This window comes from Aquila chrysaetos, chromosome 21, assembly GCF_900496995.4.
Source record: "Aquila chrysaetos chrysaetos chromosome 21, bAquChr1.4, whole genome shotgun sequence".
In the NCBI taxonomy this organism is placed as follows: domain Eukaryota; kingdom Metazoa; phylum Chordata; class Aves; order Accipitriformes; family Accipitridae; genus Aquila; species Aquila chrysaetos.
In genome coordinates this window covers 23472310-23496939 of record NC_044024.1, presented here as the reverse complement: position 1 = coordinate 23496939, position 24630 = coordinate 23472310, and the positions used below count along the sequence as shown (strand labels likewise).

The 24630-nt window shown below is 45.4% G+C and overlaps 1 protein-coding gene across 5 annotated transcripts; it reads left to right on the top strand.

The window, feature by feature from the left end:
- Window positions 1-13: 13 nt before the first annotated feature.
- On the top strand, window positions 14-23431 carry VAMP7 (vesicle associated membrane protein 7). 5 transcript variants are annotated; one of them, XR_003920954.2, is made up of 9 exons: window positions 20-285; window positions 7333-7491; window positions 10721-10778; window positions 11404-11541; window positions 16443-16533; window positions 17181-17248; window positions 19294-19386; window positions 20082-21200; window positions 21235-23431. XR_003920954.2 is itself a non-coding variant. In XM_029997499.2 (8 exons), exons 2-8 carry the CDS (start codon window positions 7346-7348, stop codon window positions 20148-20150), a joined length of 663 nt encoding a protein of 220 aa, XP_029853359.1. In that variant the 5' UTR covers window positions 14-97; window positions 7333-7345; the 3' UTR covers window positions 20151-23431. The 5 variants fall into 5 exon arrangements, 4 of the variants coding, with proteins under 4 accessions (XP_029853359.1, XP_029853358.1, XP_029853356.1 ...); XM_029997499.2 differs by having other exon boundaries at window positions 14-97; window positions 20082-23431; XM_029997498.2 differs by having other exon boundaries at window positions 19-200; window positions 20082-23431.
- The last annotated feature ends 1199 nt before the right edge of the window (window positions 23432-24630 follow it).

Here is a 24630-nt window from a genome sequence, read left to right as displayed (position 1 = left end):
CGCCCGCCGGAAGCGCGTCACGGCGGCCCGGTACCGGGGAAGACGGCGGGGGGGGGCGGCGGCGCCCAGCGAGCGCTCCCTCCTGCCGCGGCGGCCGGTGAGCGGCGGCGGGGCCGGGCTCTGCGGGGAGGCCGGGCCCCTCGGGAGAGCCGCCTGGTTGTACTTAAAGCAGAGCTGCTCGCTTTCTCTCTCTCTCTCCGGTATTCCCCCCCCTTCCCCGGGGGCGACAGGCCGCAGCGGGGCCGGGACTGGCTGACTGGGCCTGCAAGGCCGGGAGCCGTTGCGGTGAGGCGGGGGGGGGGAAGCCGGGTACCGGCGGCGTCTCCCTGCCGGTGGAGGAGGCTGGCCGGGCGTCCCCGGCCGTGGGCCGCTTCTGGGGACGGGACGGGACGGTGCTGCCGGCGGGCAGAGGCCCCGTTCGGTATCGGGGCCTGGGGGGGGGGGGGGGATGAAGGGGGGTGTTGGGCTTTGGGAACTTGGGGAGCCGGTTGCTGGAGGACGTGGAGGTGGGGGGGAAGGCCAGAGCTGCTGGTGGAACTGGGAGCAATGGCCTGGGTGGGTGTGAAAGGCAGGACAGTGGTCGGTAATTACAGTTATCCTTGCAGTGGGGGTACCGGGGGGATGCTGTAAGTAAGCGTGCTTCAGGGTGTATGAGTTACTTCTCTAGAGGGCTACTTATTCAATGGCTGTTGTGTTCTGTTTCTTCGCCCTTCTTCTAAAACATGTCACACTGTCTTCCAGAAAAGGTGATGGGCCTGGAAGAGAAACTGGATTAATCCTATCCAGTGATTTGTTTCCATAAGGATGAGGCGGAGGTGCCTGAAGTAAGCTGTGCAGGCAGAGAGGAAGCTAAACTTCTGTTAAGTTGGTGCAAGAATGTCGTGCTTCTTGGGCTTAAAATGAACAAATAAACTACAGGGCTTAACGTTGGAATATCCTTTAAAGAAATAACAACTTGCAGATGCCAAGGAAAGGTTAAAGGGAAGTGTAGGCTACTTTCTGCTGAAGTCACCATACTTAAACGATCTTCTTATTGCAGTCAGGCAGTTTGCAACTTGCAGGGTTGCAACACCTACACTTGTTTCATGTTTAAAGCCAGTAGTAATGTGATGGCCCTTGCTTTCTGTAAAGAGGATTTCTGGTAATAAAAGCAGTAACCTCTTCTATCACTTGTTGGCACTAAGGCAGTGAATCTTCTTGTCAAAAAGAACGGACGAGTCCCTCTTGGCTGGCAAGGGCATTACTGCTGATGGAAGATGGGTGCAGTTTTCTGGGTTCACTTTTTGCCCCAGTTGTCATAACTGCCATCCAATGGTTTATTCTAGATCTTCAGTGAAGTCAGAGCAACAAAAAAGTTGTTTTGTTGTCTTGCTTGAAAGTAATAAATCTTCCCTACTGGAGATTTAAACGTGGCGTTGAAGACTGAACTTGTGTTTCTGACGTTCTTTAAGATGCTACAGGTTTTTCTGCGCCCTTCTGTCAAATACCATGAGAGACCTTGTAGACAGCAGAACGCTGCATCTTGCAGCGTGACTTGCAATGAGTAAATAGTCGTGATACAAGTGCAATACTCGCCTTTGTGCTTCATCTCCGTTAGCTGCCAAATGCTTCTGGCACTGCTTAAGGAGCTCTTTGGATCCGTGGTGTTTTCTGGGTGGCTGAGGAATGCAGCCTGTTCCCCCCCTCCCTCCTGATTTGGAGCCTTTCCATGCAAGGCCTACCTGATATCTCTAAGTGAGTTTTTCTTTTAGGAAGGTTTGGTCTTGGCTACTTCCAGCCATTCAATATTGTAAGTTTGGATAGAAAACAGTTGTGATCTCTAGGTTATACAAAGGGGTTGATTGTAATGGATTTAATTCCTGACTTGTAACTTCTGAGGAGAGATGTTCTGTAGCAGTTTAACAAATTTGTATTACTAACAAAAGTAATACATGAGTTTTGCAGGGCTGCATGAGACGCTGCTTATTGTTAATCTGGTTTACCTCATTTAATCCATTCTGCTCAAAGCTGGGGGCAAGTGTCATTGTAAAGTACATGGCTATTGTCTCCTAAGTAAGGCTGAGGACTGTGAATTCAGCGAGTTGATTTCCTTGCTGCCGCAGGACTGTGGGATCCTACAGTGTCACTGAGTGTCACCTTACTGTTGAACTCTCACCTCACTAATGTGAGTTCTGCAAATATCCAGTATTAAAAGAATGGAGACTTCTAGAAGTTGTCTAATCCACTTTATAATCCTCAGTTTGAACCTGGAGTTCTTCTGCTCTGGGAATTAAGGTGTCTCTTTGCTTGTGTGGGCTTTGTAGTTCTGAGGTTAGTCACTCACTGCCTTGCAGGCTGCTGATCTTTGGTGGTGTGTGTGGCAGGGGGAGGGTTTGTGAATGTTTTTTCTTTTACAACTGCTCCTTTATATTGGTCCTGTTCGTTGAGTGACTGCAATGTGAAGAGATTGGTTGTGATACTTGACAGTCACCTGATTGCTCAAGAGGCTTAGTCGTGTTTGTTTATTCCTGGCTGTGACCTGGTGGTGTACCATGCACCGACACAGTTCTGGTTCAGTTGCTGGACTGGCCAAAACATTGCAGATGACCCTATCTTGGTGGATCTGAAGGGATGTGATTGTATAATAAATTCTGCTTTGTTTAGTTAGTATTGTTGCAGATCAGTGTGCTCTTGTAACTGTTCACAAATTGTTTGACTTGTGGTGCTCAGCAGTTCCTCGTTGTTAGGAAAACTAGGGTTGGTAGCACCTGAAGAGATTAGGTGTTGAGTGAGCAGAAAACAGAATAAAGTGCAGTTTGTGTAGTTTGTGTCTTCTGGCTATATTAGTAAAAGCTAAGGTGTAGGACAGGGCATGAGTCTAAGTTTGTAGAGAATCACTTGTGAAGCACTGGACAGTTGAAATTTTTTTTTTTTTTTTTGGCCACAGGTATTACTTTTTTCCTGGGAAACTGTGTGTTCTCTCTAGCCTTGTCAGACAGGAGTGAGCTGCTGTCTCTTTAATCAGGAAAAACTAGGAACACTTGCACTGCAGTTAATCATTTCTTTTTACAAGATCAGAATCAGCTGTGTGGCTGCCCTTGTCTCTGGTGTGATAAGCATTTAAATTGAGTTATCCAAGGTTTAGTTTTGTTTCATGTTTGTGTATAAACATGTGGGGTCTGTGTTTTTCCTTGACTTCTCTTCTGCTTCAGCTTCTTCAGGTGGAGGTAGTGGCTCCTGCAGGAAGGTTCCAAAGAGTTACTCATTCCTTTATGTTTTACTGCTCCATGCCACGTCCAAATGCTCCAATCTTAAATGCTGTTGTGAGCATCAGGCTAAAGCTTTTGGTGTTTTCAAGTCTGTGGAGGGGGGACTTGTGATTAGTAACTTACTCAGCTTGTCTTTAACTAGAGGTAGGTGAGCCTTGACTTAGAGCACTGGAGTTGCACTTTGTGACCCTCAGACTTGCATGTCTGTAGCACTGTGCTTTGAAGAGCCAAGAGCAGTTTTTTAAGGCCAGAGGCAGCAAACTATTACTGGAATCTGTGACTACTTTTTCTGCTCTAATGCAATCAACATGTGGTTGATGCAGCAATTTAAGGCTGGCTTAAAAAAAAAAAAAAAAAAGGCAAGCAAGCTCTGCTAGGTTGGCCATGTAAGTCTTCTGTGGCAGGATGTCAGAGAGCTCAGTGCTGGGAGCATGCCCGAACAGTTTGTGTGTATGCAGGCTGAGCAGTCTGTGGGCTCTTCTAGATACAGCTTTCTGGAAGGAAGTTTGGATTTTCTGTAGCAGGGCAGCTCTAAAATGCTCTCAGCAAGATGTGATCTGGCAGGCTGGTTTGGTGAAGCTGGAAGGAAAAGGTTGTGGTCAGGCTTCTAAGAGGCTTTGCAAGTGACTTGGCGCTCTGCTTGTCATGTGATGTTCTTGGTAGTTCAAGTGTTGCAAGAGATGATAGGATGCCTTGGAAGTGTGTTTTTAAATTCCTTTAAGGCATTTGCTCTTAAACTGGGGCTGCTGGGACTTCATAGGCCCTTGTATAACTCTTAATTATTCCTGTATGAGAAGAGCAGTGTGGTGAACAAGAGCAGCCCCAAAGCTCAAGTACTGTGAGAGTCATAACCTCAACTGGGGCTGGACTGTGGATCTGACTTGGTGGGCCACCTGCTTTGCTGCCTGAAGATATGACTTGCTCTTCATAGTATTTCTCCCTGGAAAAAAAAATCCTGAACATCTGTGGAGTAAGTGATTCTCAGTGTTGCAGGTGGCTGTACTGAGTCAGACTGAAGGTGGGTCTGACTGTGGTGACTGGTGGGATGCCTGGGAAAGAGTGGAAGAATAGAAGAAACTCATGATAAACTCTTAGGCTCCAGTGAGTGGCTGCTTGGGTGATATTTGTTTAATAGTGATTCTTTTCCTCCATAAACATGTCAGTTACTTTCTGAACTCATGTGAACTCTTTCTCCATGATAATGTGTGGGAATGAGCTGCACTGTGTGAGGAACTACTTCCTTCTGCTGGAACCTGTTCTTGAACATTCTTTCATTTTTGTGTTACAGATAGTGAGTAATCATGACTTTCTTCTCTGCTTTGTATTCTTTCTTCTTGGGTATCTTTGTGCTGAGGAGTTTCCTTAGAAAGTGAGTAAGGGGAAAAACTTTTACCCTTGCTTTCCTGTATTCTGGAACTTCCATAATCTTATTCAGGTGGACATAGACACTACTCGGTTGAGTGTAATAAGCACCACCTGTCCTTATGTTTAAAGATGATCTCCTCTTAGATGTAAAAGAACTTGGTTTTTTTCTGTGATGCTGACAGATTATGTTAGAGGGCAGTTGTGAACCTGCAAGCCAGCATACCTTTGACTGGGAGGAAACAAACCTAGCTGTTTGTCACCTCTTTATACCGACATTTTTAAATGAGCTGGAGCTTGCTTGCTTCTGTCTGGAAGGGAGGGGGACAAGGCAGGGGAACAGCTGTTTGCAGACCCCAATTCTTTCACCAGTAGTGAAAGGGGGGCTGCTGGTCTGGGCACTCTTCACCTCCCTTCTTCCTAACAGGCTTTGTGCAAGCATGTCAGCTGGATATAAAACTTGTTTAAATCCCTGAGCCATGTCCAGATGAGGTTGGCACCTTGGTGGGAGCGGTGGATGGGGAACAAGTGGTGCATGAGTACTTGGATGCAGTAAGTGAGAACAAGGGAAGCTGTCATACCAAAAAGAGCAGCAGGTAAACGCAACAAGTTGCCTTTGTTCTAAAAACAGGTCTTGCTCTGAGACAGGGTAAACAAGAAGCAAGCCATGCAAAGCAGCACAAAGGGCTTCACTCCTGTCCTTGGTAGAAATGGGTCGGAGGAGTGCCAGCTTTAGGCTAGGAGGAAGTGAAAGCAGCAAATCTGTTTGGGAGAGCTGCTGCTGAGTGCTCTGGTGCTTCCTCCCCCCTTCAGTTATTGATGCTCTTTTGTGCTACTGGTCAGGAAGAGTGAAGGAGAACAGCTTATCTGGGAACTTGCATCTGCATGGTGTGAGGCTTTGGCGTGTTCTCCCTTCCCCTTTACTGGCACTATGAACTCTCTCAGGTTTTTTAGAGTGCGCTCGGCTGGGCGCTCGGCTGGGCGCTCTGCTCCAAAGCAGTGTTTTTTGAGACCTCTCACTGTTCTGCTTCCCGCTCTGCTTGCCGTGGCCCCTTGTCAAACTCATCCTTTGCCTTCTGTTTCCTTCGGCAGTGCTGGCTCTGAATACCTCAGTGCTCCCAGGTGGTTGTAGCTTAGCTGTGGCTTCTATTCTCTGAATAAATCCACAAGTTTATTCTTTTTCCTGTCCAATGTTGAGCTCTTAAACCTGTGGGAGGTTTGAGAGATTACCTGATTGTTACTGGCCAAGCCTGAATCTGTCAAGCTCAGACTGACAAAGTGAGCCCTGACGCAGTGGGTAGTGATTGCATCTCAACTTCACGGCCCTGTTAACAGCTCTGCATTCTTCTGCCACCTCTTCCACTGTTGCCATGATAATTTGTGCATCAGTTCACATGAAAGCATAAGCTCTTCAGGGCAGAACTGTCTGCTCAGTGCTCGGTAGGACTGACCCCTGATACGGAAGAGATCGATAGGTCACTTCAGTCAGTGCCAGAGGGGTGGAAAGTCTGGCTGGGCGTAGCCTATGTTCAGTCTTTCTGCCTGTGGTCTTTGGATGCTGAAGCTAAACCACTGCTTCTCTGCTGTTGTACCTATTTCTAGAGGGGTCTCCAAGCTACTTGGTTGCATTGAAATAGGTGTGTGATCTTTCCAGCCAGAATGCAAACATTTCTAGACACAAAACAAGGCAGGCAATATGAAGGCAGTCAAGTGCAAAGTGAAGAATAAGATTTTTGTTTTTTGCAGGGTCAAAAGTCTTCCTAAGTCTTTCCTAAGCAGAAAAGAGGCTTATGGATGTACTGGATCAGCCAAGCAGATGTCACAGCTGTGGTCTGACATGTGGTTTCACATGTTAAATCTTGGGTCTGTCAGTAGATTAATGTGATGATACTTGAGCTGATTAAATGTATCCCTTTATATGACAGCAGGCATGTTTTTCCAACTCTGGAGACTTCACAGAAGTCTGGCCCTCACACTTGCTGTAACCTGTCCAGTTTGATATGTATACAAGAATGTTGGCTTGTATGTGTTGCTTGGTGTGTTGCTGAGGTTAAGCAGTTTGCAAGTGTGCTGTCTTGCTTTGAGAAGTGCAGATTATGTGCTTTTACAGAAGTCTTGGGACAACATACACTTAGTGAGTGTCTCTAGAACATTAAAAGAGGATGTATATGGTGTGTCTGTAAGCAAGTGGCAGTTTTTCTACTTCAGTTTGATAGCAATCAAAGCCAAGGCCTCACCCCTGAACAGTCATGTGTTAGGGATGGTGGGCTTGGTCTGTATAATGAGCTGCTGTTAATATAACTGCAAGACGGTTACTTCCTTTCTGAACTGCAGCTTGCAGGCCACAGGCAGTTTTTTTCAATAACAAGCAAGAAAAAACTTAAGGGTCAGTTGAAGAGTAAAAAAATGTACTAATAGCTAGAAATCTAGGTGGAAACAAGGTAGGCAAAATTCATTATGGGATCACTGACTGTAGGACACCATGCAGTTGCAATAAGAAAAACCTTTCTCTAGAGGTTATTGTAGTCCTGTGTCGTTCCGAACAGAATCTAAAAGGGGAAATGAGAGAAGCTTTCTGGTAATGGTATCTTGTCAAAGTATTGAACAAGCTTATGCCTCCCTCCCTCCCTTTATGTTGAGGGCTGAGAGAATACTGTTAAGATTATGATGCTTTCTCTCCCAAAGAACGCAAGCCTAATTCTTGCGGTGTTTTTGTTTCCAGGTAGTGTGAAGTCATGGCTATCCTGTTTGCTGTTGTGGCGAGGGGCACAACCATCCTTGCCAAACATGCCTGGTGTGGAGGAAACTTCCTGGAGGTGACAGAGCAGATCCTGGCAAAAATACCATCTGAAAACAACAAACTGACCTATTCACATGGAAAGTGAGTAATGCTCCTCTTCTAGGTATGGGAGGAGAGACTAGTGAACATGCACAAGGGTAGGAATAAATGGAGTGTAACCAAATTCATATTTGGATGTGTTAGTATGCTGGTTGAATGTGCAGTCAGCTCAATAGATACTTTTGTCCCCCAGAACTTTGCAGCATAACCAGGATTTTAATTTAGCTTAAGCAGTAAGTACCAAGGCAGTTGATACAAATTCAAGTTTTCTATTTTTATACAACTCCAAAGTGAGTTGGAGGGTGGTCAGCTATGGATATCAAACTATTGGAATCTTTGCTGTTTGGCTTGTGGAGTCTTTTGCCGGCTTTTCTGAGGCTTGACCATGGCTTTAGGTAAAAATGTCACCCTTCTCGGATCACTTGTGGATCCTGGTTGCTTTAAGTCGTGCTGACAGATGTTGTAGAGTCATCCTGAGCTACCACAAATCCAGTCTGTGGGACAGAAGGATTTTTTCCCAAGCTTGTACAGATCTCTGAATAGCCCTCAGTCATTGTTGATAGAATGGAGGGATTAGATGCTACATCGCCTGAGGCTATGCTGATTTATGGCATGTGTAAAGCAGGTAAGTCAATGTGCTGGTGTGCAAACTAAAGAATAAACAGAAGAAAGCAAATTTAGAAGCATTGGACCCTATTTCAGCTCTTTTTTTGGAATTGGCAGTGTGGCTGGATTCTCAGTATTGCTCAAGCTGTTGTGTTAAAGCTGTTTTGGCTGCCTGAGGATTCAAGAGGTGAGAATTGGGGTAGTCTTCCGCATCCTTCCCTGGCTGGGGAACACTAAAAGTCCCTGGGGGAGAGCTTTCTGAGGAAGCTGCTTGCCTTGTGGTCTAAAATACTTTGGATGCGGAATCGTTTTTTTCTACAGTAATTTTAAGGGTACAGTTATTTTCTTTTGTTTTAACTTTGCCTTGAGTGCTGTTCAACCAGCTACGAAGTTGAGTTTTAGGAGTGCCATAGTGCATTTTTAGAGGTGAAAACTTGAATTGTGGTAGAGATCGGTTTGCTCTTTGCTGGGGAGCACTGAGAGATAGGCGACTAATGCATCTACACTTGCAAAGCGTGCTGCGAAGTGTACAATCTTTTGCTCGTTACTGACTGTTTCCTTAATGAGGATTTAACAAACATGGCAGAAGATCACTGCAGCTTGTGGTTGTTCTGCTTTGCATTGTGCTATTAAAACATACAGGTGCCATTCTGCAGCTCTGGGAACTGAGCTTAGTGTCAGAGTGTCTCCTCTGCTAAAGTTATTCTCTTCTGACAAGTCCTATTTTGGCTTTTTTTCTATGATTTGGACAACCACCTCTTCAGTCAGAATCTGCCAACCCTGCGTTCCCTCTAGGAGAGGGGAAGGAAGAGTTCCTAGCCATCTGTTTGGGGGGATTGAGTGTTTTCACACACACATGCTTGGGGCTGGCAACTTCCTCCTGCTGTCAAAAAGCAGGGGTTTTGGTTTGTAGATATATAGAATAGCCTCTTTTTTTCCTTGATCATGATAACTGGGCAGAACATGAAAGCTGTGAAGCTGAGTGAGCACATGGAGTTGTTGTTGTTCTCTGTAGGGTTTCAGGGATCCTTCTGCCTTGCCAGGGTCCCAGCCTGTAGGCTAGAAAATTGCCCTGTTATCTGTCTGTCTAGGATCGTTTCTCCTCTTCTGAAACAGGAAACAACTTGAGTTTCTTTAAACTTTGAGCTTCTTAAACTCATTTAATGAGTTCTTTCTGTTTTTAAGAAGAATTTCTGTGTCTTTATATAGAATCTCCAAGGAAAACCAGCCCTCAAGCATTAGGAGTTCTTGGGGTTATTCTGTCTCTGCTGTTACAATTCTTCTACAAGTCACTGGGGAGCCTAGAAGGTAGTACCAGACAAGCTTTACCTCACTCCTTCCAGGAAGGAGGGGCAATAGTTGTGGATATGCCCCCCCCCCGCTTTTTTTTTCCCCCCATGAGAACAGGACTTCAGGGCAGTAAACTATACTTCTAGCCCACCCCTAAAGCTTATTTCAGTGTCTTATATAATACAAAACCTGAGTTTGAAAGCTACTGAGCTGTGCCTTGAGAGATGTACAAGATTACTGCTGTGCAGCATGTGCATTAACTTGCTTTTATTTTGGAGTTTGCATGAGGGTCCACATGCTTACTGGGGAAACTTTTGGAAATACAGAAATGTCAAAGTGAAAGGATACATAAAGTTTTTAATTAGAAAAAAAAAGTATTCACATCACCCTTTTGCAGCTCTATTCCTATTTTGTCCTGCTGTACTTATCAGAAGAACATCACCTACTGGAGCATCAAATGGCAAGTGGGCAATGTAATAAAAAAGCAATAGCTAAAGCCAGTGAGTTGAACTGGAATGCTCTGGTCAATTCTGGTTTGGGTTTAGTTGTGTACAAACTAAGGGTTGTTTTTTTTTTTTCTGGTGGGCCTAAAATAACAGCTTGGTTTAATTTTGATAGGAAAATACTGCTTTGAACTGGTTTGCACTGTTTTTCAGGATACTGAGGGCTGCATTTCACTAACATCTGTGTTCGCTCAGCACCACCAAGGCATCTTTACATGAACAGTTAACCTAGCCACATGATTCAAGCCTTTTTAGCCTGATTATTGTTCTATGTAATTAATTTTCTGCTGTGGTTGCTTTTGTCTATTGGCCTTTGCGATGAAAACCAAAGGCAGTGCAACCCAGTGGTCATACAAACGAGGCTAAAGAAGCAAGTCACTGTACCAGCGAGGTTTGCTCAAGTATTATCTTTCTGGTCACTCCAATTAACTGCAGCTCTTGTCACATGTGAACTGGTGTGTGACTGCTTGTATGCACATTGATTAGGATTAGACATAAATCTTACCCCTGGGTAACCTGTCAAGGTTTTGTTTTTACAAGCAAGTAGCTGGAAGAACGTGGAACTGAAGTTGTTTGGCAACTCAATGTCCCATAAAGTTATTGCGAAGCATGGAGTGCTGTGAAGTATGTGAGGCCAGTGATTCTTTAACACGTAGGTGGTCTCTAGTTCGGTGTAACTTACAGGAATGGAAACACTTATGTGAACAAAGATGGCTGGGATATGTTGGCATCCCTGATTTCCTGTAGATTAACTGGAATTTGCTCTTCTACTTCTCCAGCCCTTGAAGGACCTGCAGGCAATAGTGTCTTCTAGAAGATTAGTCCTGTGGCAGCTCCAAATGACCTTTTTTTTTCTTTTTTCTTCTCTACAGTTATCTGTTCCATTACATCTGCCAAGACAGGATTATATACCTCTGTATCACAGATGATGTAAGTATTTTGTTTACCGCTGTTGCACAGACAGGCTCTTTGCAGGTTTTGGCTGCTTTTTTTTTGTATCTGTATGTCAAAGAAAATCAATAGTGGATGCTAATCTGAGGTGCCTTTTTTTTCCCATTGGAGCTACTGCTTGTGTTCTCATTCACATCAGTTACAGCTTTGAAGTCTAAGCCTGGAACTCAAATGTATGTGAATAGTTAGTTTTGAGCTTAAGTTCTTGGTTTTGCCTAGTTTCTCTCTTAGCAGCCCCAGTGCAGTAGAATCTAGGTGCATAGGCTAGCCTTTAATTGTCAGTGAAATATGCATAATATTCCTCAATTGGAATGGAAGTGTTGAAGCAAAAACTTCTCCCTCACTGGATAAAGGTACCAGGCACAGAGTTAGAACTATGAATATCCCAGTAGAGTCTGCTGCCAACCAATGTCCGGGAAGCTGAGTCTGAAATCTGGCTGCTATTCAAACCCCAGGATAACCAGTCAAATCCCATAGTGTTATGCGCAGCATGCCTGTTAAGAACTGATAATTACAGTTTCTCTACAGCCAGCTATGTGCCCCATATGCTTTGTTACTCCTGACTTGACACAGCTCTGGACATGGTCTGTTCTCTTCCTTCCAGGACTTTGAAAGATCCAGAGCCTTCAACTTCCTGAATGAAATCAAGAAGAGGTTTCAGACCACATATGGCTCAAGAGCACAGACAGCCCTTCCCTATGCAATGAACAGCGAGTTTTCAAGTGTCTTAGCTGCACAGCTGGTGAGATCTGATGCTAAATGGGATTTCCCTAACAAGCCAAACTTCACCCCAGAAATTCTCCTTATATTTTCTCACTTGGGAACTGAAGTGCCCTGCTGAGTCTGGGTATAAAGCCAGGGAAGTTGGCTGTTCTCCCCACAATTACCCTGCAGCTGGGTTGCTTCACTGCTTTGGTGGTAAAAATGGCTTGGGGTTAATAGTGATGCATTAACTGTTTGTACTAAGTAGCTGCACTGGAGATTAGATCGTAATGGTTAACATTTGAAATGTCAAACCTAGTTGTGGTTGACCATCCAGTGCAAGCTAACATCACCGTCACTAAGAGGAAGACAAACACATGTTACTCTGTTTCTGTTAAACTAAACTTCAGAACTTGAGTATCTAGTAATCCCTAACTGCCCCTCACTTCCCTCCCCTTTACTTCATGGTAATTGCAGTGGCACGCTGCTGGAGTGTGACAGGGTATTTGGCTTATGGTACTGTGTCCTTTTCAGGAGGAAAGAAAACTGGGCTTGGATTACAGTCAAGTGCTGTATACAGAACCATGGTAGACTGTCCAGCTAGCTTGCACAGAGGCTCCAAGGATTTCTATTCCCAAGATAGGTAGGAGGTTAAAGAGCAGGATAAATGACACGTGAAAGGTCCCACATTCTCCGATTTGAGATTTGTCTTGCGTCCTTCCAACCCCAAAATTGAAAGTGTGAGGGTATTACAAAAGTGAGGGGAATATCTATTTCATGCTCAACTTGCACTTTTCAGCTGAGGCTGTAGTGGTGTCCAGGACGATGCTGGATTCCAAGTCCAGGGACTGCAGGCACTGTAGTCTTTGCAAGATGAGTTGCTCCACTAGTATGATTCCAGTCTGGAAGGAAGATGAAGCCCATGTTAGTGGGGTCTATGCAGGCGCTGAACAACAGCATGCGAAGGGCTGTGGGACAGAGCGCCTTGGTACGGTGCAGTGCCGCAAGCTCAGCTGCAGTGAGGAAAGCTGCTGTCAGGGAGCTGCCTGCAGCGTAAGGTATCTTCTTGCCCACTGCTCCCGTGGTGCCAGGACCAGGTAACAGCTTGGTGTCCTGGCGGGATCGTAGTGGCACCCCTCTCCTGCGGTGTGAGAAGGGAGCAGTGTGTCTTAGCTACACAGCGTGTTGCTTTCAGTTGCTGGAGCTGGATGGCACTGCTGTCCTGATGCATCCCAGCTTGTGCTGTCTGATTTTATTGGCCCTGTTGACAGCTCAATTAAAGCTGAGTTCTGAATGTTGTCGTTAGGGCACATACAGAACACTGTCAATCTCCTTTTTAAGAAATTTCCAGGTTTCAGAAGGCTCTATTCTAGCTACTCTGGGTCTGTTCTTAGCTACTCCTGAAGGGAAAGGTTTGGCTGGAATCTGCTTCCCTCTTGAGGTGCGGAGGAGTTATGTGCTTATTTTGCTTACCACAGGAATCTGATACAGCCTTGATGCTACCATCCCATTTTCACAGAAGTGCTTTGCTTGCTGTGTATTGTATTTGAGGTGTGGCAAAGCCCTCAGCTGCCAGACAGGAGAGATTGGAAATACTTGTATCGCTTTATGTGTTTTATTCACAGCAGTATATGGGTATAGCTTCTGAAGCATTAAAGTGCACAGCATAGTGTTTGCATTTCCCTTCAGCCCTCTATAGAATGACATCTCTTTCACAGAGTACTTTTTCTTAATGCAGTGTTGACTTGATGTGTAACCTGGGTCTGCAAACAACACCCTGCCCTGCTTCAGTGGGGGTTTTTATGTGGGGGAGAGGAGGAGACAAAGCAGAGAGCAGTTGCTCTAGGTGTGGGATAGGGCTTCTCTTAAAATATGAGCTGTTAATGTAGTGGGAATGTTGCAGTTTGCACTTCTCCCTGGTCTTTGGTCTGCAGTGGTATACTTCCAGCACCTGCAGAGAAAACAGGCCTGGGGAAAGCACAGGCCTTTTTCTAGATGTAATGTCAAATTAAATGAATGAAGTCAGATGGAAAACAGAGAAGGAATAAGTAACTGCCCTGTGACTCATACGATCAGTAGCCTTATTAGTGCACAAAACCTCAGGCTACAAGGAAAGTGTTTTGAATCTTCTGTTGGAGACTCTTAAGAGAGTCCTTAATTGACTACAAACAACTTCATAACCTGAGCAATGTTGTATTGGCTTGGTTTATTTTTTTTGAGACCTCCCTCGAATTAAAGATAAGATGTCCTTGGAATATTGGCTTTCAGAGCTTGTACGCAATCTGTATCTGGGGCGGCTACAGCTTGTGCTGTACATGTGTAGGAGGTTCTCAGTTTGCTCTGCTGTGGCTGGTGAGCATGTTAGTGCTGCTGTTGTTCTCTGTGAAGGGCTTGGCTTTTTTCCTGCTGATCTGCTGAAAGTGCCAGGTTTGGTGATATTACAGGTGCAGGAGGAGAGGTCCTTTGCTGGTGACCCATGAGCATAGTTCTTGCCTGTAAGTGTAGAAACTGGGCAAGCTTTATAACACTCTGCAGCAGTAATAGTTGCATGTTGAGGTGCAGGGTGAAGCCAGGACTCTGAGGTGGGTGAAGGTGAAGTGAGGATTTGCACTTGCACTGTTGCTGCCTGAAGTTTGTATTGGAGTTTGTGAAAGGAGCTGTTTGTGTTGGTGCCCTCGGTGACTAGCGGAGCTGATTTGGAGCATGTCGAGTTGCACATAGCTCATTGCAGAAACTGTTCTTTGGCTTATGCAGCAGATAGAAAGTAATGAATAATAATGCCAGTGTGGTTCTGGAAAGGCCCAATGCATTATGCATAATAAATTAGATTAACTTCCTATGTGTGATAGTACTGAGTTTTTCTTCTCCACCAGGCTTTGATATGTGAAGATGGAAACTATATGAAGTGATGACTCATCAAACTGTAAGCTGTTCATGGCTAGAATAAGCTTAATGAATTGCCTTATCGGAAAAGCCAGGCAGTCTTCAGAGCTATGGGGTTGATATTCCTCTAAAAATCCCAGCCTTTCCATTTCTCTAAAGCATGAGAGGAGCTGCCTACCTTAGCTTTTGCATATTGATAGAAATCCAGGCATCAACTAATAGAAGTTAAGTGATGACAGAAAGCTCTTGCCTCAGATAGCTCTAAAACTTGCTGAGATGAGAGCCCTACTGATCAAACATTACATGGAGTGCAAGAGCAGGACTGTTATCTAGGCGATTCCTGTAACTTAAGGAGTTTAACTAGTGTGAGGCTGAGGGTGGAGGAAGAGATCGTATGGCAGTGCAGAGATCACCCTACAACTCAAGTGTAGCACACAGATAATACTGAAAAGTGAGGCTGTGCTTCCAGTAAAACCAGTGACCAGCTTTGATAGCATGCTAGTTCTGAACCTTCTAAAAAACTAACCTCTGAGGAGAAGGTTCAAAGGAGCTGTTGCATTCAGTGCTATAACCATTAATTATGACCCGAGTATGTGACTGCTGTTAGTGTTAGAGACTCTTGCTTCCCGTGTTGTCAGAAATGGATGCAAATTGAACACTTTTTCAGAAGAAAATTGGGGTTTAAGTAGCCACGTGGGTGATCATGAAGTACAGCAATCGTGATCTAGTCCTGGCCTCTGCTGTCAGTCTCCTTAGATGGTCTCTTATTGAAGCACAGATGCTTTGTGAAGGTCTTCAGGTGTGAGTGCAACGGCTACAAGTTTAGAGGAAAACAACAGTTTGTGAGTTTTGCTATAGAGAACTGTTTCCCTGGGTGAAGGTGACTTAAAGGGAGTGGGATAATAGGAGCTGTGGCTAGCAATGTTTGACTGCAAAGGACCTGTGATGAGAGCAGTGACCTAAAATCAATCCAGGAATCGCAGAACTTAGTTATCCAATGCTGACTTCACCTCAATTTCCCTCCTTTGATTCTGCAAACACTATGAGACTCCTTTTAACCTGGGGGTGTCGGCTAGCGCTTCTCTCGCCTACCAGCCTGAACTATGCCGTCACCAAAGGTTCACTTGTTATCCCCAAACCAGGAAGAACAGTCTTTGAGTGACGTCCCCGTCACTTCTGAAGGGAATTAAAGGGGAGGGATGATGGTAATGGTGCACAGGTTAGCAACATGTCATGATTTTTAGCTTTCTTCTGTGAGGCCACAGAGTGGAGTGTGCTTCTATAGGTATCTGACAAGCTAGCAGGTGAGCTTGCTCCATACAGACACTGGGCATGCCACTGGGGTATCTAGTGTGTGCTTTTTCCACTTGCTGCAATACACTGGAGAGATTCAGTATCAGCAAAGCTGTTGGCAAGTGCCAGACGGTAGCTAGGAGGTGGCATGTGAAATCCTCCTAGGTGGGTCTAGTCAAACTGGCCATCTTCAGCACCTACCGGTGTGGTGTTTCCAGTTCACAGGCCCTTCTCATCTTTGCTGGAACTCCCTCTGATGCTCACCTGCAGAGATGGCTGCATGCTGTCTTCCTTGTGAAATTGCAGGGCTCTCTTGACATGTTCTAGAGATAGGTAGAGAAGGTCATGAAAGTGTGTTGCCTTCATAAATAGTTTAGAAATGATGTGTGGGACTGGGACCACTGATAGTAGCCCAGGCATTTAGTGAACCATATCTCACAGATTCTTGTCTTAACTTTCCTTCCTTGCTGCCAATTGCTTAGACTTTCAAAGGGGGCTGTTACTTGTGGGCGCTCTGGAAGTCACAGGCACCCGGCTGCCTTGCAGCTCCTGCAGTGCAGGAACAGATGGGCGCATGTGATCTGTAAGGGGCTGATAGAGTCAGATTTTGGTCTACTACCCACTTAAAAATGTCTCGGGTAACTTGAAAACTCACATTTATGTCTGTGCTGTTCTGTAGTGACCAGGAGTTTCCTTTTTTTGTCTGAAGGAACTGAAGTGCAACGTTGAGAGTCCCTGCTTTCACTGACTATTCATTTGTTACAGAAGTACCACTCGGAGAGCAAGGGCACTGACCAGGTGGCAGAGACGCAAGCTCAAATCGATGAACTTAAAGGAATCATGGTTCGAAACATAGGTATCTGGCTTCCCTCAGTGCCACGCATGCAGAGTTCCTCAGGGCCAGAATGGCAGTCCCGCAGGGAGAGTTATCTAGAGTGACGGTGGGGTGGCCTCTCTTGACAGAATGAACTGAGGAAGAAGGGGCTGGGGGAAGCTCTGAGTTTGCAAGCTGTTACTTGTGTTGAACTTGGTTGAGGGTGGCACATGGGTGTGAGGAGCGCTGTTTGAGATGAACTTGGACAGCTCGTGGACAGGGTGAAGCACACTCTGGTTTTGGTCTGTTTGTCACTGTGGCTTTCCTGCAGCTGCTGTGAGGAAAATGCTCCTCAGTAGCTTGCTTTTTTTTTTTTTTTTTTTTTTCTTTTGGTGTGTGTGTGTGTCAGACTGGTTTGGGTTTTGACAAGTCTGACCACTTAAAATAGAGGGTTAGATTGGGAATTGACCAAAATTGAGCCAGGTCAGTCCCAAAAAGTCCCAAAACTGTGTGATGTGAGGCTGTTCCTTAAGTACTGTTGCCTGGCAATCTCTGAAAAGCTGAGGACTACTTGATATCTAATAAGCCACTGCCAAGAGCTCCTGGCTTGCATTTGGGCTTGGGTATTGGAGGCAGCTTTTTGCACTGGGATTCTACCTACAGATTTGGGTTTTTGTCTCTTTCTCCAGACCTTGTGGCACAAAGAGGAGAGAAGCTGGAGTTGCTGATTGATAAAACAGAGAATCTTGTGGATTCGGTAAGTCTGGGGAAGAACTTGGAAATGGGGAAGTAGTGTTACTGCATCAATTGTGCTCATTGGGGAGCAGTGGAGGTGAAGACCTGCATCTAGAGCCACTTTTAAACAGATACTGAAGCAGCTAAATCTACAGGTGATCTTTCCCTGTGTCAGACACAAGTCCTGTCTTATTCCCTCCCCATCCTTAACAGCTGTTTCACAGGCCACCTCCCAGCCTTGCGGCTCCTTTACGAGAATGAAGGTATCCCATGCATCTCTGTTCTGTATCCTGCCAGTACTGGTGGGATTTGTGGGTGACTGCTTAATACTAGGCTGCACTGCTGGGCAAATGCTCTGCTCCCAAGGACCGGCTGCCTGCTGCCCCATCCTGTTAAAGAACCATCTTCAACTTGCTCCTGTTTGCTACAACCAAAGCACAGGCTAACATGCTGCCAGCAATAAGTGGTGGTGTTTCTTGTCTTCATCTCTTGTCCCCAAGGAGGGGAAAACCCACTCTTTATCTGGAGCGATAGGAAATCCAAATAACTCTAAGCTGGCAAAAAGTATTCATGCCTTAGAGAGGCCGTAGAGGTGCCTGGAGCTTACCCAGTAGGGAATACTGTCCTCCAGCTATCGGGTGTTTAAACCTTACCACTTCCTCAGGTGGTGGCAAGAAGTAGTTAAATCTCAGGTAATGCTTTAGACAAATGGACTGGAATTCCTTCAGCAATTAGGCTGAATTTGTGTACAAGCTCTCCCAGGGAGTGTTGGTTCTTGGAAAACACGCAGAAAATGAAGGACTGGGATATGCCTCTAGTGTGAATGTCTCACAGCCCAATGCTGAGTGTCCTAGGAGATCCAGGGCTCAAGTTCTCAAACTTCAGAGTAATGGACTGTGTTTTACCACTCCTGTATGAGCTTTGACCACCAGAATATTGTACATAAACCAAACATGTTAGAACCCTCCTAGCAAGAGTGGCAAGGGCCCCATTTTGGGAGGGAGGTCTGAAGAAGGTGGTGGTCAGGGTGGCCCTGTCCTCTGGAGAACTAGTCTGGGCTGAGACGAGGTGTGTTGGTATCCAGCAGTCTGCTTCCACATGTAGAAACCGCACAGCTGAACAAAAGAAGTGCTCCCAAAGTTCACATGGTGGCTGAGCGTGGGAATCAAGTCAAAATTACAGTTCATAGGGATGTGGTTCTGCCTGGTGTAGCCTTACCTGAAAAAGCTGGGGGGTGGTTTGTGGGGAAAACCTGAAAATAACCAGCAGAGTGTGCTGCTGAGTTGGCTTGTGCTGGCTGGTGCAGCCTTTCTCTGGGCAGGCATATACTTGCCTGAGCTGTTCAGGGAAAGCCTGTGAAAATAGTTGCACTAATGCAGCCTGGTGGGTATTTGAGGTCATTTGGAGACCAAAATCTATTTTGAATGGGTGGAATTGCAGGATACAGAGAGGAGACTTGGAACAGGGCAACCACAAGCTTTCCATAAAATGCAGCAAGCCCAAATACTGGAGGAAAGTTCTAGCATTAAAGGGACTTGTCTACCCCCTCTGGAACTGCTGTCAAGAGCATCAATATGCGTTGTCTCATTTTAGCAGGTGTATTTACAGTAATAAAGTTGCATGCAATATATTGGTGATTAGATCGCTAGTTCCATAAATATTCTGAGCACTTCAATTCCCAAAAGGTTGGAAGTCAAATGAGAACCCAACCAGAAGTACTCTAAGGTAAACTAATCCTTGTGGGCAGCCTACAGACCTAGTGATGTTCTGCATTTAATCCTCCCAAGCTGAGCGTGGGAAGGCACAACCCTGAGCTGGTTCTGGACTTACTCTTAGACTTGATCTTGCCCCTGAAGTAGTGTGGGAGAGTTTTCTCTTGATGCCTGTTCAGTTTTGTATTAGTGTAACTGCAGGAGTTAAATGGCTCTGGAGGAGATAACTGCAGTGGTTTGGGTGGTTATTAGGGAGGTAGTAGCTGGGAAAAGCCTCCAGTATCCAGCTTCTTGGGATGCAGCTTCCTTTGCAGAAGGTTCAGGAATTAATTAGTTGTTTTACTTTCTCTTGTAGTCAGTCACTTTCAAAACTACCAGTAGGAACCTTGCTAGAGCCATGTGTATGAAGAACCTCAAGCTTACTATCGTCATCATCATTGTATCAATTGTAAGTATGGAGCACAATAACCTTTAGCTCTTAAGTCAGGCTTAACTACTGGAAAATACCAATAGCATATTACTGTCTTTAGACCTGCATGTACTAAGCTCTGTGCCTGGAAGGGTCTTGGCTCTGAAACCAGTGTTTTGATGGTTTTGTGTGAGGTGAGAGGAGCATTGTGCCTGGCAGCTTTTCTTGTCAAAGCAATAGGAAAAGCTTTCCCGGCAATTCTGTCTAGCATCTAAGTGCCCATCATAGACAGCTGCCTTTCTAGCTCCGTTAGAAGTTAAGGTATTGAATTTATGGCTACTCTATCTGTAGTGGCTTTTTAGGCCTTGGTCCTGTTGGTATCTTGTTACTTCACTTGGAAGTAGCTTTTTTTGATGCGACAATGTACCTCCAGCCTGTAATAAATGCTAACGTGAGGATGCCGAAGTGTAACTGCGGGTTAGACATGTGAGGTACTTTGCCACCACTGAACCCTTGTTCGTGTTTTGCTGGAGGGCAGTTCTCATCCCCATGTTGCTGCAAGGATGTGGAGGAAGAGGCACTGGCACAAAGTCCTGTGGGGCATTTGACAGGTTATTTAGGGTTTTGATAACCTGGGGTTTCCAAGCTTGTGATTTGATTGCCAGGCCAAGGCAGCAGTTGACTGAATGATGGAAGTGTAATTCTCTACTGAAGTGGCTGTTTTCTTTCTCCAGGTTATCATCTATATCATTCTATCGGCTGCCTGTGGTGGGCTTGCATGGCCAAGCTGTGTGCAGAAGTAACTGGAGGCAGCTGGTGCTGGTCACCTGGAGATGAGAATCACAGGAGTGTGAAGAAGCAACCTACAGAATAACTCTTACTCTTTCACTACTGACACCTTCTCATTCTTCCATCCCTCCAGGACCTCAGACTTTTTTGCCTTATCACCCCAAACAGGCCCAGCTGGTCACTGCTTCTATGCAGCTGTAACCTCAAGAATGGGCTGTTTTAAATTACTTGAAGGGATTTTTTTTTTTTTTTCCTTTTTCTGTCCCAACTACAACCTTCTCAGCTGGGTGGGCGGTACCTCCAGCTCTGGAGGGTTATGTGCATGCTCGCCCGTGTGTCCATGTAGCTTTGCACTTTCATGTGAGCGTGCAAGTGGAGAACAATACTGCTAGCAACTGTCCTACCCATGGGGCTGGTGTTGGAGGGTAGTTCGGAGTGGGCTGAGCCTGACTAATGGGGGAGGGACAAGGTGGGTGTATGTGTGCATTTCCACTTTCTACAAATACTGGAGATCCAGGTGCCTCTCCCTGCATATCTGGCCTCGCATGGTTCTGTAGCGTTTCAACGCGTAGAGGTTGCCAGTGGAATATTGGTAGTAACAGAAAGGGCTTTTGGGCCAGGGCTTTATGCACTGTAAGATGTAGGTGCTGCCTCTGTATGAAACCTCCCTTTTCCTGGAGGTCTTTCTACAGGTGGTAGGAGAGGGTGTTGGGTCACCTCAGCATTTTGAAATGGCTGCCTCTTCATCCTCACTTCTTCCTCATCTCCCCCCCTTAATTTGTGGCTAAATCGATACAGTAAAGGAGATGGTTGCATATAGTTACGGTTGCAGTAATGTATCTGCTTTCTCATGTTATTTCTCCTGTTCTTCTTTTGAGGGTGGACTAAAAATGAATACTAATGCTATCACTTGCTAAGGTGAAATTGGGGGCCAATCTATTGATCTGGCTTGACAAGGTGTCAGGTATCTGCTGCTTGTGCTTCTACTCTGAAGGTGTGCGCTAAAAACTGAGGACAGAGAAGGGACAGAAGGTTGGAGTTGATGGACGGTTACTTTCTCTATGGTCTGAAAAAGACAGGCTCTTTCAGAGGATGTAGTTAACGTGCTCCTCTGAAAAGAAAAGAAAAAAACCAAAACCAAACCCAAGGCTAATAACCAAATGTAGGATCAGGTATGCTGATGGTGTGCTGCTCTCAGAGGAGATAGGGACAGCTTTGCCTGCTCTCGGAAGCTGTGAGCACTGACTGTGTTTCTGTCCCAGCTGGATGTCTGAATTGTCAGGCCAGTCCTGGCTGCCTGGAGCCAAAGCTGTTGCCTGGGGTGAGGGGTGTAGGGACTTGTGTCTTGTATCTTACAGGCTCATTTCCAAGAGAAGAAATGGAAACAACTGAAATCTTATAAAACCATCAGATGGTCAAAGGAAGCTGCATCTTTTTGGTCCAGGGACGTGGCTTCTGATGGTGGGTGGAAGCTGTCGCAGTATGGGAAGGGGAGGCTTAATGTGGTGACTAAACTCGAGGACTTGGTTGGTGCCATGGGTTCCCTGCGCCCTGCAGCAGGTAGGGCAAGGACATGAAATGGCTGCTCCTTCAGGTGCTTTTCTGGGTCTATGTTACACTGACCTTGGAGCTTTCCCGCGGGTGCCAGGTAAAGAGTTCACCTGTAAACTTGTATGCTTATTTGGATTTGTCTTCTACTAGGCTGAAATTTAACTAAGGGTTATCAGATCTTGATATCCAGAAAGTGTCAGTGGGTCTGATCAGCACTGTGGTCACTGGCATCTGTTTCTATTTGTGTTAATCAAATGTAAAGCTTAGAGAAAGACTTCCTCCCTCTTACCTCCTGCTCTTACAGCCACCCACAGTTCAGTGTACAATTGTGCATGTTTTAGGGATTGTTGATGTTACTGTGTTCATTTCTATGATTTGTTGTCTTATGTACAAATACTTTTTAAAGAAAATACTTCCTTTCCTTTTAAAGGATGCACAGAGGCATTAGTGTAAAAACAAAGTTAACTTGATTTAAATAAAATTACTGTACAGAAAGCAGATTTCCTTAGTTTTGTGGAAGGTGGGTCTAGCACTAGATATAGAGTGTTGGCAAGAACTCCTCTGTGAAACCTGTGTGTAACACTGCAGCTCCAGGCTTGGTGTCACCCTGCATGGCTGCTCAGAGGAATCGCGTGTGGAAGTCTTGCTGTGAAATAGTTTCCACGATGGCTGTGTAAAACCTCTTGGCTTTGGAAGGGTTGTGCCTTGGTTCTGATGCAGGTGCTAGAGCCTGTTGTGACTTGAACAGGGGCTTGTTTCTGGTGGTGGAAAGAATCTGCTTTTCCCTGTTGTGAACTCGGAGCGTCTGTGAGTGCCTGGGACAAAGGGACGCTGAGGGACACGGGGGACAAGGTGCCCACTTGCTCAGAGCACTTGTGGGTGGAGAGGATACAAAAGGAAGAGTGGTGACACAGACAGTGGAGTGCTGTTATTACTTGGAAGCTAAATGAAAGGTGTGTGACAACTTTAAGGCATTTTTCAGTGATCTAAAAACCCACTATCTTGAGGGAAATCCCCAGGAATGGGTGCCTTTCCTCTTCTCTAGTCACAGCTGGGAAGAACCCACTTTTTCCAGAAGAGTTTATGATACAGACTGACCCACTGCTCGCTGTTGTGCAGTAGAGCCTCTCTGTAAAAACTCTGTAGCCTTTCATCTACCTCGGGAATGTTAAATGCTGATGTAGTATTAGGTTTTGGAAGCAGGCTCATGCATCAGTATGAGGGAGTTGGATTTCCTCTTAAGCTTGCAGGAACTGCTAAGAGTTCTGTTGATTGTTATCTTGGTTTGAGGCAAGGTAGAATTCTAATGATATCTGCTGGGCCTCAGGATGATCGAGAATATAAAAATCTTCCTTCAGATCACTTGGTGATGAAAGAAAAATGAAAGGATAAAACTTAAATTAACATCTCATTAGTGTGATAGTTCTTACAGAGCTGGGTTTTGTGCATTTTCCTGATCTATGGCCCAAAAGCAGACGGCCCTCTCCTGAAGTGGGACAGCCATCTTCAAGTGCTTGTCAGCATTGGATTTATACTTAAAATGCCCATGAATTTGAGCAGAACCTAACCTCAGAGTAAGGCCCTGGTTAACCTTTTTTGCTTACTGCTCTTTTTAGCCTCTGGTCTGTCTGGGAATGTGTATCCAAATCCCTGTCTCTGTAGACATCCATGCTGCAGTTCTTCATAGAAACAGTATCACATGCCTGATAACCTTTAACTACAATATAACCTTAAACTACTGAAATATTTTACTTTTCCAGAAAGTTTTTGTTCTTTACCTAGCACTAAGTATCTGTTAAGTATCCATTAAATACTAGCAGCTGTCTCAACTTAGGAGGCTGCAAAGAAACACACTGCCTGGAAAAAGCAGGCCTGTTCTTACCTTTGGAATATAGACCACAGTAAAAGACAGAAGGAGAACTCTCAAACAGTAGAGAAATCAAACTGAAATGTGGCTGGTCTTTTTCTGTGCTCTGGGAAGGTAAGTTCAGTGTGACCCAGGTTCCAGCTTTTCCACCAGGCAGAAGTATTAGAAAACAACCTTCTCCTCCCCAAAGGAAAAACCTTAACAGGACAGTGCTGTAAACCTGCAAAGCTTTACTGGGGGTAGTGAGAAGCCTATTTGTGTAAAAATAGTTGTCTCTGACATCTTTCACATGTGGAAGGGAGGTGTTTCTAGTCAGAGAATGAGCAATAGCTCCAGCTCAGCCTCATCTGCCTCTTCTCCCACCTGTAACAGTGCTTATAACAAGAACCTTCCTTTTTGCCCTTTCAGCAAGGTGGAACTGGCTCTGATACTTAAAATGCTGCTCTGAAGTAGAAGAGGGTTATTTCACCTTCAGGAAAATAATGGTATGCAGCTGTATCTTAAGTTTATATTAAAACACTGATATTCATTAGAATGAGCAAATAGAATGTGAGAAAGAAACCCCTTGCTACTTTTCAGTTACTGGCTCACAGCTGCATCTCTCAAGAGGTGACAAACCCAACCTCGGTCTCAAAGCTCCTAGTGTGTGATGATGGCTTCTGCGCAAGGGGCTGAGAAGAGTCAGCTACCCACGTAGTCAGTCCTGTGCTGGCGTTATCCTGCGAGGGTGATACAGGGACATACACGAGCTGGACTGAAACAGCAATTCAGTACCAACTGCCTCTTCCTATTTGCAAGTGGTGCTTCCTGTGGTTTGTTCTGCTTCAGCCACTTGTGGATGTTCTCCTAGAAAAGACATGAACTGAGTGCTGTGCATTAAGTTTTCCTGGGCTAACACCTGCCTCATTCTTATGAAATCCAAGGAGATTAAAGGTAAATATCAATACTTGCATTGTAAGAGCCTTCCTCTGGAGACCTGCTTACCTGTGCAGAGCTTGAAGAGCTGAAGTGCAGCAGCAGACTGCTGTGTGGCTGGGCCTGTCATGAAAAGCCTCATTCCTAGCACAAAAAACACT